The 12,676-nt window shown below is 51.1% G+C and overlaps 1 protein-coding gene and 1 long non-coding RNA gene across 4 annotated transcripts in view; both read left to right on the forward strand.

Moving 5' to 3' along the window:
• KCTD16 (potassium channel tetramerization domain containing 16) overlaps window positions 1–5,527 on the forward strand; it is a 59,153-nt gene extending 53,626 nt beyond the window's left edge. For all 3 annotated transcript variants that reach the window (XM_035338244.1, XM_035338246.1, XM_035338245.1), the window contains one exon: window positions 1,425–5,527. In XM_035338244.1, coding sequence (XP_035194135.1) covers window positions 1,425–1,876 — 452 coding nt within the window. In that variant the 3' untranslated portion in view covers window positions 1,877–5,527. The remainder of the gene's footprint in view (window positions 1–1,424) is intronic.
• Window positions 5,528–5,739: 212 nt separating this feature from the next.
• LOC118173556 lies at window positions 5,740–12,109 on the forward strand. Its single transcript, XR_004754281.1, has 2 exons — window positions 5,740–10,363; window positions 11,487–12,109. It is a non-coding gene; the product is annotated as an uncharacterized LOC118173556 (long non-coding RNA).
• The last annotated feature ends 567 nt before the right edge of the window (window positions 12,110–12,676 follow it).

Raw genomic sequence — 12,676 nt, forward strand, 5'->3', positions numbered from 1 at the left:
CTCGGGTGGGTTTTGCAGGAAGCCCTGGGCGAGCTGCTGGTCAGCATGGCTGGCAGGCGCCCGTGCGAAGCACATGCCTCAGGTTTTTATGAAGGCTCGGTGCATAATGCCTTTGTCAAGGCAAACAAATTATAAAATTTTTTTTTTTCACTTTTTTTTAATTTTTTTTTTTTTTTTTTTTTTTTTTTTTTCAGGCAACATACAGAATAGGTCTTAAATTTAATTTAGCCACACAGCTCGCAGACTGAAAGACTCCTTCATTGTTGTGGAAGAAGAGCAAGGAACAGCTGGGGAGGGGCTTTTGCCTCTGTTTCGATAAATTTTGTGCCTTGTATTCATAGCTACAAAAAAGCTGGAGAAAAGGGAGAGCAGGGCAGCTCTGTAACAACGTGCCTCCGTAGGCTTGCAGAACCCCTGTCCCCAGGGTCTGCTCTCCCAAGGCGCGGGGTTTTGGAGGTGGCAGCGGCGCTTCCCCCTGTTCCTGGGGTCTCAGGGGGCCGCGGACAGAGCTGCCTGGTGGTCCCGGAGCTGTGCATCCCCCCCGGCCTGGTCACAGTGCTGTGGCTGCCAGAGGGCTGCTGGGCTCATCAAAGCGGTGGAGTGCCAGGTGTGCGGGACCGGCCGCAGCACCCACATTTCTGCTTCATGAGAGAGAGCAGGGCCTGTGTGGCTCGTGGGAAGTTGCTCAGCTACATTATGCTTTTCTTGATCTGGATAATATTACCAATCTGCACGAGCTGGAAATGATAATTACATTTTAGTGGGAAGATGGATGCTTCCAAATGACGTTTAAATCCATCATTATCACAGCGGTTTGGTCAGGAAACAGTTTTTATCAATGCCAGCTCTTTCCCTTTGTCGTGGATTATTGCATTCAGGCAAGTCTCCAGCTGAAAAAAAATAAAATAAAAAATCAAGCCGTATGCTATATGAATCGGGAAATAAATTAAATTCAGTTCAGGGGTTCCCATCACCGATGGATTATGCAAACAAAGGAGCACGTTTCCCAGAAGCCTCCCTTCTGAGCGGGACGAGCCCTCCTGTGCGGGCGGCAGCAGCAGCGAGGGCAGGGGCCGGGGGGCTCCGCTGGCCCAGTGCCCACAGGACAGGAGCTGCTCCAGTTGCACAGTCCTGCAGGCAAAGGTATTATTGAGCCCCAGTGAAGAAAAGATGGCTGGAGAAATTAGCGCTGCTATCTTTTTTTACTGGCAATAATTGAAAAGTAAATGTCCTGAACATTACTGCCAGGAGGCTGGGGTGGCTGCAGGAGCCCCAGCCCCAGTGACGGTGGGGCCCCAAGGGCTTTGCTCTGGTCCAGCCGAGCAGCGCACCGCGGGTGAACGTGGCTGTGGGGAGCGGGGGGATGATGCTGGCAGCTCGCAGGGCTCGCAGCAGTCTAACCCCTGACTCTCTCCATCTGGCAGGTGAGCCATCCCGCTGGTCCTCGTCCCACTGCGACTGCTGCTGCAAGGACGGCAAAGGCGACAAGGAGGGCGAGAGCGGCACGTCCTGCAACGAGCTGTCGACATCCAGCTGTGACAGCCAGTCGGAGGCCAGCTCCCCGCAGGAGACCGTCATCTGCGGCCCTGTCACGCGCCAGCCCAACATACAGACTCTGGACCGGCCGGCCAAGAAGGGCCCGGTGCAGCTGCTGCAGCAGTCCGAGAGCCGGCGGAAGAGCGACCTGCTGCGGACTCTCACCTCGGGCTCCAGGGAGTCCAACTCCAGCAAGAAGAAGGCAGTGAAGGAGAAGCTCTCCATCGAGGAGGAGCTAGAGAAATGCATCCAGGATTTCCTCAAAATCAAAATCCCAGACAGGTTTCCAGAAAGGAAGCATCCCTGGCAATCGGAACTGCTGCGGAAGTACCACCTATAGGCTCTGGGCAGGAAGGCATGGAGCCTTATTGCCATTACAGTGATATACTAAGTGATACAAAAATAATTCCCAACAATAATTATTTGTTAGGTCATAAAAAAAAATGAAATCCATCTCTCTAGTACTGCCTAATTTGCCTATTTCACCTTAACATTTATAGTCATAGGGTAACGATATTTTTCCAGTCGTGGAAGCACAATGACAAACGCTTTTATTTGTAAACTCTGAGTCTTACACAAGCTGAATACCTTAAGGGCACAACAGTACCGACAACACAAGATGCTCGCGTGCAGATGCTGCTGGTGCCAGTGGGAACGAGCAGGCAGCGGCCGGGCGGCGCGTGGCTGCATGCCTTCTGCATCCTCCTGCTAGCTCGGTGGTTTAGAGGGATGTGCACTGCTCCAAGAAGCAAGCTATGCCATGGCAGTTTACCTTAAGCACGTGTGTATATATATGTGCATATATATATATGTGTGTATATATATCTCTGTGTATATATATATGTATATATATATATCAATATATATTGCTTAAAGATTTTCTGGCTCTCTCCTTATAACTGCACTTTCTCAGAAAAGAGCATTTTTTTAGCAGCTGTAGATGTTCCAGTTCTTCTTCAGGTCTTTGAGGGTTGAATAGTAAAGAAACCCCAGGAGAAACCCCATCACGCTGCCTCTCACTCTCTTTTCCTTTTTCCCCTTCTCTGAGACACTGCAAATGCATTTCAATGGAGACCAGGGACAAGTGTGTGGGTCTTTGTTGCCATCAGCAAAATATTCCATTTGTTTCTGGTGAGCTCATTCCATCTGTGTCCTCCCCACGCCTCTCGTTGGGTTCCTCAAGGCTTTCTGGTGGCAGCGGGCGGTACCTGTAGTGATTCCAGCGGAAAGACAGAGGAACGTTTCCAGGCGGAGCGAGGGCAGGTGAAGCAGCAGCGCGGTGAGGATGGCAGGTCTCTGCCCGCCTGCCAGGCACGTTTGTTTGCCAGCAGTGCTTGGCTCGAGCCGGCAGGGCGAGCAGACGCTCGGTCCCATCCAGCGCAGAAGCAAATACAAGAAATGATCAGCCTAACAAGATACGTTTAATGCTTTGACTGGCAGGGAATCAATTGCTAGAGGACAGGAGCAGCGCTGCTGCAGCTACGTGCATTTCAAGAGAAAATTGAAAATCAAGGAGGATGTACCCATATTCCATGACAGAGGTGCTGTCTGCGTGCGGGTCCTGTTCGCAGCCCGTGGCATGAGCCAGCAACGCTGAGCATGCTCTGGGACCCACGGGGACGTGGGAGCCCAGGGAGGGGCAGTGGGTGCACATGTCGGTAGCCAGCAGCAGGGGCTGGGGAGCAGAGAGCCGTGACCAGGGTCTGAGCTGGTCCGAGCCCAGGGTGCTGGGGCCAGCCAGGGGGCTGCAGAAGAGAGAACTGCTCCAGACAACTGGCTTTGGCTGGGAACAAGCCGTTAGAGTACTTGAGAGAAATTATTCATTTTCTAAAGGCAGAAAAAGAAAGATACATATATATGGGAACTGATAGTGCTGGTAACATGCCACTTCGGTTCTGACTTATGTAGCATCCTCCAGGTTCCAGAGCTCTTGAATTTCAGACTGCTGTGGGAGATGTCAGGTGTGCACAAATTATTTCTGCTGATCTTAATGCGGTTTCAGTAAGGTGGTTCTTTTGTGCTCGTAAGGCTCTGTTGTTGCCATGCAATGGGCAAGGGAGTTTTTGTTTTGCCAGAAGAATCCTAAGGTCCACATGAGCAGAGCTTCATACCCATTGCTTGGCTGCAGATGTCAAGCAGGAGTTTATGGTGAGGATGCAAATTTTACCAGCAAACAAGGAAGCAATACGTGTCCAGAGCGATCCTTAAGCACAAGCTGGCTGCAAGGAGAGGAACAAAACCTCCCAGCAATACATCCCCAAGCCAGTGGAGAGCATGGTTCAGAGGTGGCAGCTTGGCATCATCTCTGCTGTGGTTTTTACCAAGTTTTTACATGTGAAATGCACCTATCTGGCTCCTCTTAGCAGTTTGTTGGTTTATAACATTTCCCCCCCTGCCCTGGCACCAAGGCACAGTTTTAACAGAACTGGGGAGCAAATGGGGTTCTCCCACAGGATTTCCAGCCGTGTGCTCAGTTCGGGGTGGATCATGCAGCTGGAACCATTTCAGCTTCCCTCACTCCAGGGCTTTCCCTGGCTCCTTTTCACATCATAAGTATTTGGGCTATAAAATACAAGTGACAAGGTGAAAGAATGGTGCTGGGTGTGCATGTGTGCGCCTTTGCAGAGTGGCGCTGGAGGTGCACAGGGCTTCAGGATGATTAATAACTGTGGAAAAATTAGACCCAAAGAAATGCACCCAAATGGGCTTGATTTATGTGACCTTCATGTCTTCAGTTTTAGATGAAATGGTTATTACTCTCCAGCGCTACAGAAATAAAGGTCTTAAACCTCAGTAACCATGGGCAGGCCCAGCCCACAAGGAAGCACAGAGATGTGTCACCGGCTGAATGGGTGTGCGAGGAGCAGGGGTGCCCAGGCACATGCGGGTGCACACGTGTGTGCTGTGTGTGTCCCTACACACGTCTGCGTTTCTGCAGGGCTCTAACCCCGCTGTAACTTACACTGTGGTATTGTACAGGGTAGCTTAGCACTGGGGGTTGTGCTTCGAGGCTTTTTGTTTCAGGCTGACTGGCAAGCTCACCCGAGCCCTTGTGCAGATGGCAGGAGCCGTCCGCCTGCCCTGGATGGGAGTTGGGCGACACATGGGATGCTGCAGAGCATCCACTCCTGCTGCCCGCCGTGGTCCCAGATGTCCCCTTCCCTGTCCCCCTGCCTCGGCTGCTCTTCCAGAGCCAGGCTTTGGGCACGTCCCCCTGCACCATCACCAGCGGCAGGGTCCCCCCGGCCGTGGAGCATTACTTCGGAAGACCTCTTCCCTAAAATAACGTCATACATAGGTACACATGCATATACACATATATACAAACACATACACATATAAACAGCTAGAGAGATTTGTACCTGCACCTTGGGAGGCAAGGCGTGAATTCATGCCTCGGAGGCCAGGTTCGTCCTCTGCCTGCAGGAGCTGGCACTGCTCACCGATCGTGGGGCAGGAGGTACCTGCAGCAGGGGTACCGAGCGGCTGGTTGAGCCCCCCGCCAGGACGGCAGGGAGATGGGGTCACTGCTCGGCCCCTGCGGCACCGTCCTCCCGCCGGGCTCCTCCCGGGGTCTGCGCAGGCGGGTGGCAGCGGGCAGGATGCGGCCCTGCTCCCACTCGTGGCTGAGCCAAGGCGATGAGGGTGAGAAGGGAGGCGGAGGTGAGGCACTGGGAAATGGGACTGGAATAACAAAATTGTCTAAAACATAGCTGGCTTTTGACTCTAAAAATATTCGGCTCAATTCTAATTTGTTTCAGTGAAAGAACCTCTGCTGATCCGTAGGACATTTTTGGTCACTTACTAGCAAGCCAAAATGACACTCAGTTAGCAGAGGACTTTATTCTTTCTCAACCATCCGGGGAGCAAACTGGTCTTTGAGCTACTTTCCATGCATAACTAAGACCAAATATGAGTTCTGTTGATATTAATTTGAAAACATACATTGACTTCAGTGGGACTGAGACTCCTAAGATGCCTTTTCTCACAATAAACAGGCAATTGTGCCGGTGAAGATGTGAGAAAGCCATTAAACTGTAATACCATTCACATCCACTCACACCGTTCACTACATCTACGTGCAGCGAGCGGGTCCTGCCCTTCAGCAGCGGGGTCGTGGAGCCAACCTTTGGCTGCCTCAGCGTGCCCGGGGGGGCTGCTGGCAGGGGGCTGCGTGTGGTGGGGGAATGGGGCCGCTGTATGGCAGCACCCCCGGCGTGGGCTGCTCCCGGTGCAGCCCCGCACAGCCTCGCCAGCCGCAGCGGGTCAGGCTGCTTTCCAGCACAATTGGCGGTGTTTGCAGGGCCGCTGCTGCACACCCGGCCACCTCGAGGACTCAGACATCAGAGGGAGACAGAGGCAGAACGTGTGAGTTGACGTAGACCCATGTGGACCAAATTATTTCTTTCCCCTAGGCCACGCATGCGCCATATAGATGCTTCACAGTACTCTGATGGAACTCTTTTGGGTTCATGCTAGTTTTGTGAGGTAGTTTGTTCCTTCTCTCTGCAAAGCTGTGGGCTGAAGGAGAAAACTAGGTTGATCTGTATTGGCAGAGACCTCAATGTAAGCGATCTTCAGCCATCTCCTGTTGCTCTCCTAGCCCTAGGAAGGCTGAAGAAACCTTTCCAACTTCCCACCCTGCCGTGAAGCCCTTTCCACTGTTGCAAGTATGCACGTGGACTTGACATTCGGAGTACTTTATGCATAAGGCCCCATGTGTATCATGGTACAAAGTAATTGTCCAGTCTTATGGATAGTTTATGCCCCAACGGGGTTTTGTAGATTAATAGTAAAAGAACAAAAAAGCACTTTTAAATTATTTATATTATAAAAAGACATTCTTTATTTTTCTTGGCATCGATATCACTTAGCTAAAAATCAGTTTATAAGAATGCTATTACAGATTTTAAACTATAGCAATGATAAAGCAAACACGAAAAAGCGGAGTTCAGAGCTGAGCAGAGGCCAAACCTCCGGGCGCGAGGCAGCGGGAGCACGGGGCCCGCGGGGGCTCCCCTCCCGCCCAGGTCGCGCAGCCACGCGCGCACTCGGGGAGCAAATGCCGCCAGTGCAATATTCTCACAGCCAACACAGGACGTAGAGGGGGGTTTGGTGACTTGTGACTTTGTGATCTCTACGGGGCCTTGCTCATGTTACATTTTCGGACCTCATACAAGCACTTAATGACTTTGCCGAGGCTGAGTCAGTCTGTTGCACATTGATGTAGATTAAGTGGCACCCACTGAATTACCTCTTCTACTTTCCGACGTGGTTCACTTGTACATAAGTGTAATGTCAAATTGTTTACAGGTTATTTTGTGCGTAATTGTGGAAACAAAAATTTTAACTACAAATTTAAAGGAATCGATTTTACTGGAAGGTGTTAAAAAAAAATGAATGTGCTTAATACAGTATAGACATCATTGATTATGGTCTCACATGAATGCATGTATCTCCGTGTTGTCAGTCCCCACCAGTGAGGTTATTGGCAATATTCTGCAGTCTGTGAATAGCAAATATGCATAAACTACTGTGACTCTGACAAATATAACTCAGTAACTGTTTCTACTGTGGTATGTAAAAAAAAAAAAAAAAAAAAAAAAATCAACCTGTAGCTTTTAGCCTGCTGTATTTCCCTGGTACAAATAACACCGAGACAGAAAGAGACAAGTTGGGAAAAACCAAAGCAGTCACAACTGTGACCTGGGCAGAGTCACTTGCCCAGTGGCTCCTGCCAGGTGGCTTTGGTCCCGCTGCCAAAAAAGCCTGCGTGTAGGGGCTCTGAGGTGGTAAACCACGTGTTGCTGTTGCCCTTCTGCTCCAGCGTCACTGCTGGCAGAAGAGCCGACCTTTCGTTTAGGATCCCGGTAAATGGAGGGAGGAATTAAATATTCATGGCTCTCATAAGTGGGTCAGGTGTTACACGATACGCTGCATGTACAGCCATCAGCACTGTGGTGCTGGGTGGCTGAAATCTGCAGCTAATTCGTGTCTGCCATCCAGATCTGTGCAAGGGCACAGACAAGAATAAATAAGTTGGTATCCTTTGCCTGTCATATATATACACACACGTAGATATATATGTAGATACATACATGCTTTCTTGCCCACTGTAATTTAGCATTGCTTCATGTTAAACAGTTCCTTACAGATTGGGGATAATTCTCTGATTAAATTTTTGAGTTTTATTTTCCTCATTTATGTCTGTGAGACGCTGAAAGCACCACTTCAGTGATTGCAGGCTGGCATCCTTCTTCTTCCCCACCTTCAACAGGGATTTTCTGACGCCGTGATTGGAAAGTACTGCCACCAGCAGCAATACATCTGGAAGAGCCATCGCTGCATCAGGGGTTACCTACCGGAGTATTTCCAGGAATACTTTGAAATACTTTGCTGTGCTCTTAAGGATGCCCCACGAAGGGAAGGAATGCAATTCTGCATTCTCAGAATGACAGACTTGTGACTTGTGTTCACTGTCATGTTTCCTTCCTCCCTTCTGAGGGGTAGTTCCAGCATGGCACCCCTGGTCTCTGCACTCTCATCGCTCCTCCACGCTAACACGACTCGAATAGGGAAGCATAGCTGTAGGCAAGCTGGGGCTGGAAGAGCCAGAAAAGTAGGCAATTGCTCACTTGTGTGGCTGAATATCCTGGGATGATTTTTTTTTATTATTATTTTTAATCTTTGGTACTTGGCTGATCTCCAGTGGAGCCCTTTCTGAAGGCCCCTTCCTGGGAGCAGACCCTGGATTTGCGGAGCTCGTCCCATCTGGTGCCTTGCCGAGCAGGGATTTGGGTGCTGCAGTGTCTGCACAAGCGTATGGGAGGCAAAGCCCTTCTGGAAGCTCATCTCCTCGGATGCTGAGGTGTGTGTGAGCAGCCACGGCAGCCGGCAGCCGGCTGGGGACAGCAAGCTGGGCAGGACGGCAGAGGACGGAGCCTTCTGCTGGGACGAGCTCACACCCGGATCGGTGACCCCGAGCCTGGAGCCAAGGGGACAGGGAGAAGGGCGGCGGTGGGGAGCCCGTCCCGCTGGGCCAGCCTGGGGCGGCCGCGATCTTGGCTTGCTCAGCAGTGAGCTTGTCTTCGGGGCAATCAGAAGAGGGGATGCTGCTATTACCAGATTTCTATTAGAAACGACGCACGTTACTTTTCCAGGTAGGCTTTTTTTGTCCTACTCACATATATCCAAACTATTGCAAGTGTTCAGAGCTGGTAACAGCAACCAGTAACAGCAAATAGCTGGGCTCCACGTGTCCGTGGAGATGCTGCACCAGTGTGTGGTATGGATGAGATCTCTGTGTCTCATGGACTTTGAAGAAAAATTTTTTATTTTTATTTTTTACAGTTTGGAATAAACAAAAATGCATTCTTTTTGTTCCTTTTTTATGTGAAGCTACTACAAATCTCATTTTGGCTGACCTGAAATGACAGCAATGTTTCACTTCAAATGACTACAAAATTAATAACAATTTGTTACATCCCTCTTTGAACTTTTTTGTTTGTTTGTTTTAGTTAGACCAGTTTTGAACTGTTGGTCTTCTGAGAATACAAGCTGAAATCTTTCACTTCTCAAATGATGAGTTACTCATTTTTGCACATTTCACCATGCCCCCTTGTGCCCTTGTTCCCAGCCATTGCAGGCCCACCATGCATTCCCAAATGCCCCCAGCTCCCTGAAGGGGCTGGCTTCTGCCCCCCAGCCCGGCCACCGCCTCGCTCCTCCTGGCTGTGATCCCCTAGCGAGCACCAGTGCTGCTCCCAGAGCAGAGCAGTGCTCCTGGGGGCTGGCTTCCCCACACCCCCAGCCAGTTCTGCCAGATGCCCCTCACCAGCAGCCATGACAACTCTGCTCCTTCCAACAAACGCGTCTCTTCGTAATGCACTGTGGCTTTTTCAAAACAGCACATTTTCCTGAAAATATTTTAAGCAGCTCTACTTGTTTGCTTGTGCCAATGTAAGCCATGCTCTGAGGCTTCGCGTTTCAGGGATGCACGCAGACAACTTGCCCGCAATGCCCCCGGTGGAGCAGACTCATTTACAGGAAAAAGTCCTGTAAAACTGCCCAAGCTTCTGGGAGCCATAATCAGATGCGCTGGACTGTTTCCATTGCCCAGAAAGTCACAAAGAAAAGAAGAAAGAAAAGAAGAAAAACAGTTCAAGATCAAAGTTTTTTTTGTAAAAATTATTTGCTTTCCTTTGCTGGCTCAAGAGATCACAAGCAGAGCAGTAGCACTCTACCTGTTCTTTCACTTCTTTCAATTTCATTTAATTATGCTAATACTTCATTATGTCGAGGCAGTGCTGGGGGTAGCCACGGGGAAGCCGAGCTCTAAGAGCATGCCTCAGTACGGTGCTGTCGTGGCTGCAGGGCCTCAGGTACCAGGTGCCAGCAGACAGCTCTTCAGCACCAGCACGCTCAGCGCTGCATAACAAAAGCCAATTAGCAAGGCTCCAGCTCCCTGGTAATAAATCTTAAGAGAAGCTGAACTGTTCTGGAATATATTATTGTCTTCATTTCTTTTCATGTGCAAAGAAATCAAAAAGCTTGCTCTTTACTGACAGCTGAGGTGAAGCCAAATTCCAGCAGTCATGAGGAAAAGGCCCTTTTCAGAGGCGTCTGTCGTGGCTCAGCCCAGGCTTCCCCTGCTTGTCCCTCTTCATCATGCAGAAGGAGCGCTGTGCTGTCTCATCTCCCTTTTCATCTTTCCCAGCCCTTTCTGTCTGCAAAGGAGGAGAAGGCAGCGACGCAGCCGCCACGGCTGGTGGAGGCCTCCTGCCCGCAGGGCACAGCTCTGCTGCCCCGCGCCCGAGCAGCTCCACAGGTGCCCACAAGTTTCTAGGGCAGAAAGCTGAATTTTTGCTATTCCTAGCAATTCTGAGTACTGTCTTGTGTTCTTCTTCGGTAAGGGAGGGTGTTAAAGAGCGGTGGGTATTCAGATTAGAGTACCTGTATGATAATTATTGCGGGTTTAATTACCTCCCCTGCACACTGCGCAATGTGCATGGAAAGTAGGAGTGATGCGTTTTGATACCGGGTGGTATCAGAAAATAATTTTAATCTGCCTTACAACTATATAATTAAAGGATCTTATATAGAGAAATATATATACACACACAGACGTATATATTTCTGTTTCTTGCCGATCGATTCACAGCGGTTCGGGCCCGTGAGAGCCAGCAGGGCCGGCAGCAGCAGGCCAGGCACGGCTGGCTCTGCGCAGTGCGGCTGTGCTGCTCGGGGCGCCGCAGGGAGACCGGCACCAACCCGCTTGTGCACACGCTTTGGAGGGGACGACACCTCTCCTGGGTGGACAGTCACCCGGCATGACATGCCATCCAAGCAGTTCTCATACGGAGAGGAAAGTCTCTGTGCCGAGGGCTCCGCTGCCCGTCGGCTTCCTTTCTGCTGGCTGATCTCAGCAGTTCCCCCAGACCAACAGGCAGGCCGGGCAGGGAGCAACCGAGCAGGCCGTGGGCTTGGCAGGAATGGGGATGAATTATTGCTGCGCCCCAAAACCAGAGTGAATTGAGCTCGGCAGCGTGCCTGGTGGAGGAGGAAGAGCCTCTCCACAGGCAGGCAGAGCCTGAGGGGCTGCAGGGAAAGATGAGCCCTCCTGCAGGGAGCAGCAAGTCCTCACTGCTCGCGCTGCTTCGCACTCCTGCTCCCGGGAGCTGGGGGACTGGTGCTGGCGGCAGCCACCCCCGGGCTCCTCTGGTCAGAAAGAGCTTAGGGGAGAAATCTGTAAATACAGCAGGTTAAAAACTGGCGAAGTAACTGCGGATCTGTATTTAAAGCAGATGTTTCCCATGTTTTGTAGTATCGTTTTATTGATAAATAAAAACCGACCAAAGACAAAAAGGCATTTGGCATTGTGTGTGTGACCCGGGCCAAGCCGCTCGCTTGGAACCTCTCATGCCGAGGGGCCGCCCGGTGCCACCGTGCAGCAGGGGCTGCGGGCACGGGGGTGGCCATGGGGGCCCCTCCTCAGCTGCTGGCAGCTCCCGGGGGGCAGCGGTGGTCCCAAGGGTGTTGCTGAGAGCACTGCAACCCGGTGGTGTGGCTGCTGCTCCTCACGGGCCTGACGCAGAGCCGGCATGGTCAGCCCCACGCACCTTCGCAAGCAAAAACGAGAGAAAAGCAGGACACGGGCCTGATCCTGCTGCTTAGCAGAGTTTTGACAAGGAAGACAATACCTGGAGTTAGCAGCTTGGTCCCTCAAAATCTGGAGAGGAAGAATCAAAGTGCAATTTTGATCACGTCCATTCCCAACCTGAGAGGAACACTGCACCGTGTGTGCTGAAAAATAGCTCTGCTGCTGCCGCCTCATCTCCGCAGAGCAACATTTGCGTGCCTGACGGGAGAATGACAAAGCGGCAGCTCAGATGCTTGTGGAGGTGGGTGTGAAGCTGGGGGATCAGATGCTGCGGGCGGCAGGCTGGAGCTGATGACCTCCGGAGGCATCTCCCAGCCTGACGTGCTGCGTGGGACGGGAGCGGAGGAAGGCAGAGCCGGCCGGTCACCACCAGGCGGGAGGGAACCGGAGCAGGAACACGGGGAAGGGGGCGACGAGAGCGGCCCTGCAGCGGGGTGAGCTGGTGTGGGGTGGTGGTGGTGGAGCGGGGGGGGCTCCCTGGGGACCGAGAGGTGTCGTGGGAGCGAGCCCCGTTGTGAACGACACCGGAACCATCAGCCTTGTGGCCAGCTCCTGCGAACGCCTTGGCACAGGCTTTTTGAGCTTGGAATCGTGTGTTATTTGCTCCGTGTCATTGGACGTGGAAGCAAAAATATCACAAAAAATATCACTAATGCCCGACAAATTATCCCCAAAGGTTGAGGATTTTAAGGCACATCAAGACACACGAAACTTGGAGCGGTGTAACCGCATGTAAATTAGCTGCATCCCAAAGAAAAGCGTGAGAGTAACGGTTTCATCAGAGACTCATTAAAATCACTACAGATATTTGCAATACAAACATGCTTTATGTGACATAAACTTTGCACCTTTGCAGATGTAGTTTTATTATTATGCCCATATTTTGTGAGGGGAAACTGAGGCACAGCTGTTAGAATTATTTTGCCTTAGAGATCACAGCAAGCAGTACCCAGAGGTACTAAAACATCTCATCTTGTTTAA

Source organism: Oxyura jamaicensis, chromosome 13, assembly GCF_011077185.1.
Source record: "Oxyura jamaicensis isolate SHBP4307 breed ruddy duck chromosome 13, BPBGC_Ojam_1.0, whole genome shotgun sequence".
Classification (NCBI taxonomy): domain Eukaryota; kingdom Metazoa; phylum Chordata; class Aves; order Anseriformes; family Anatidae; genus Oxyura; species Oxyura jamaicensis.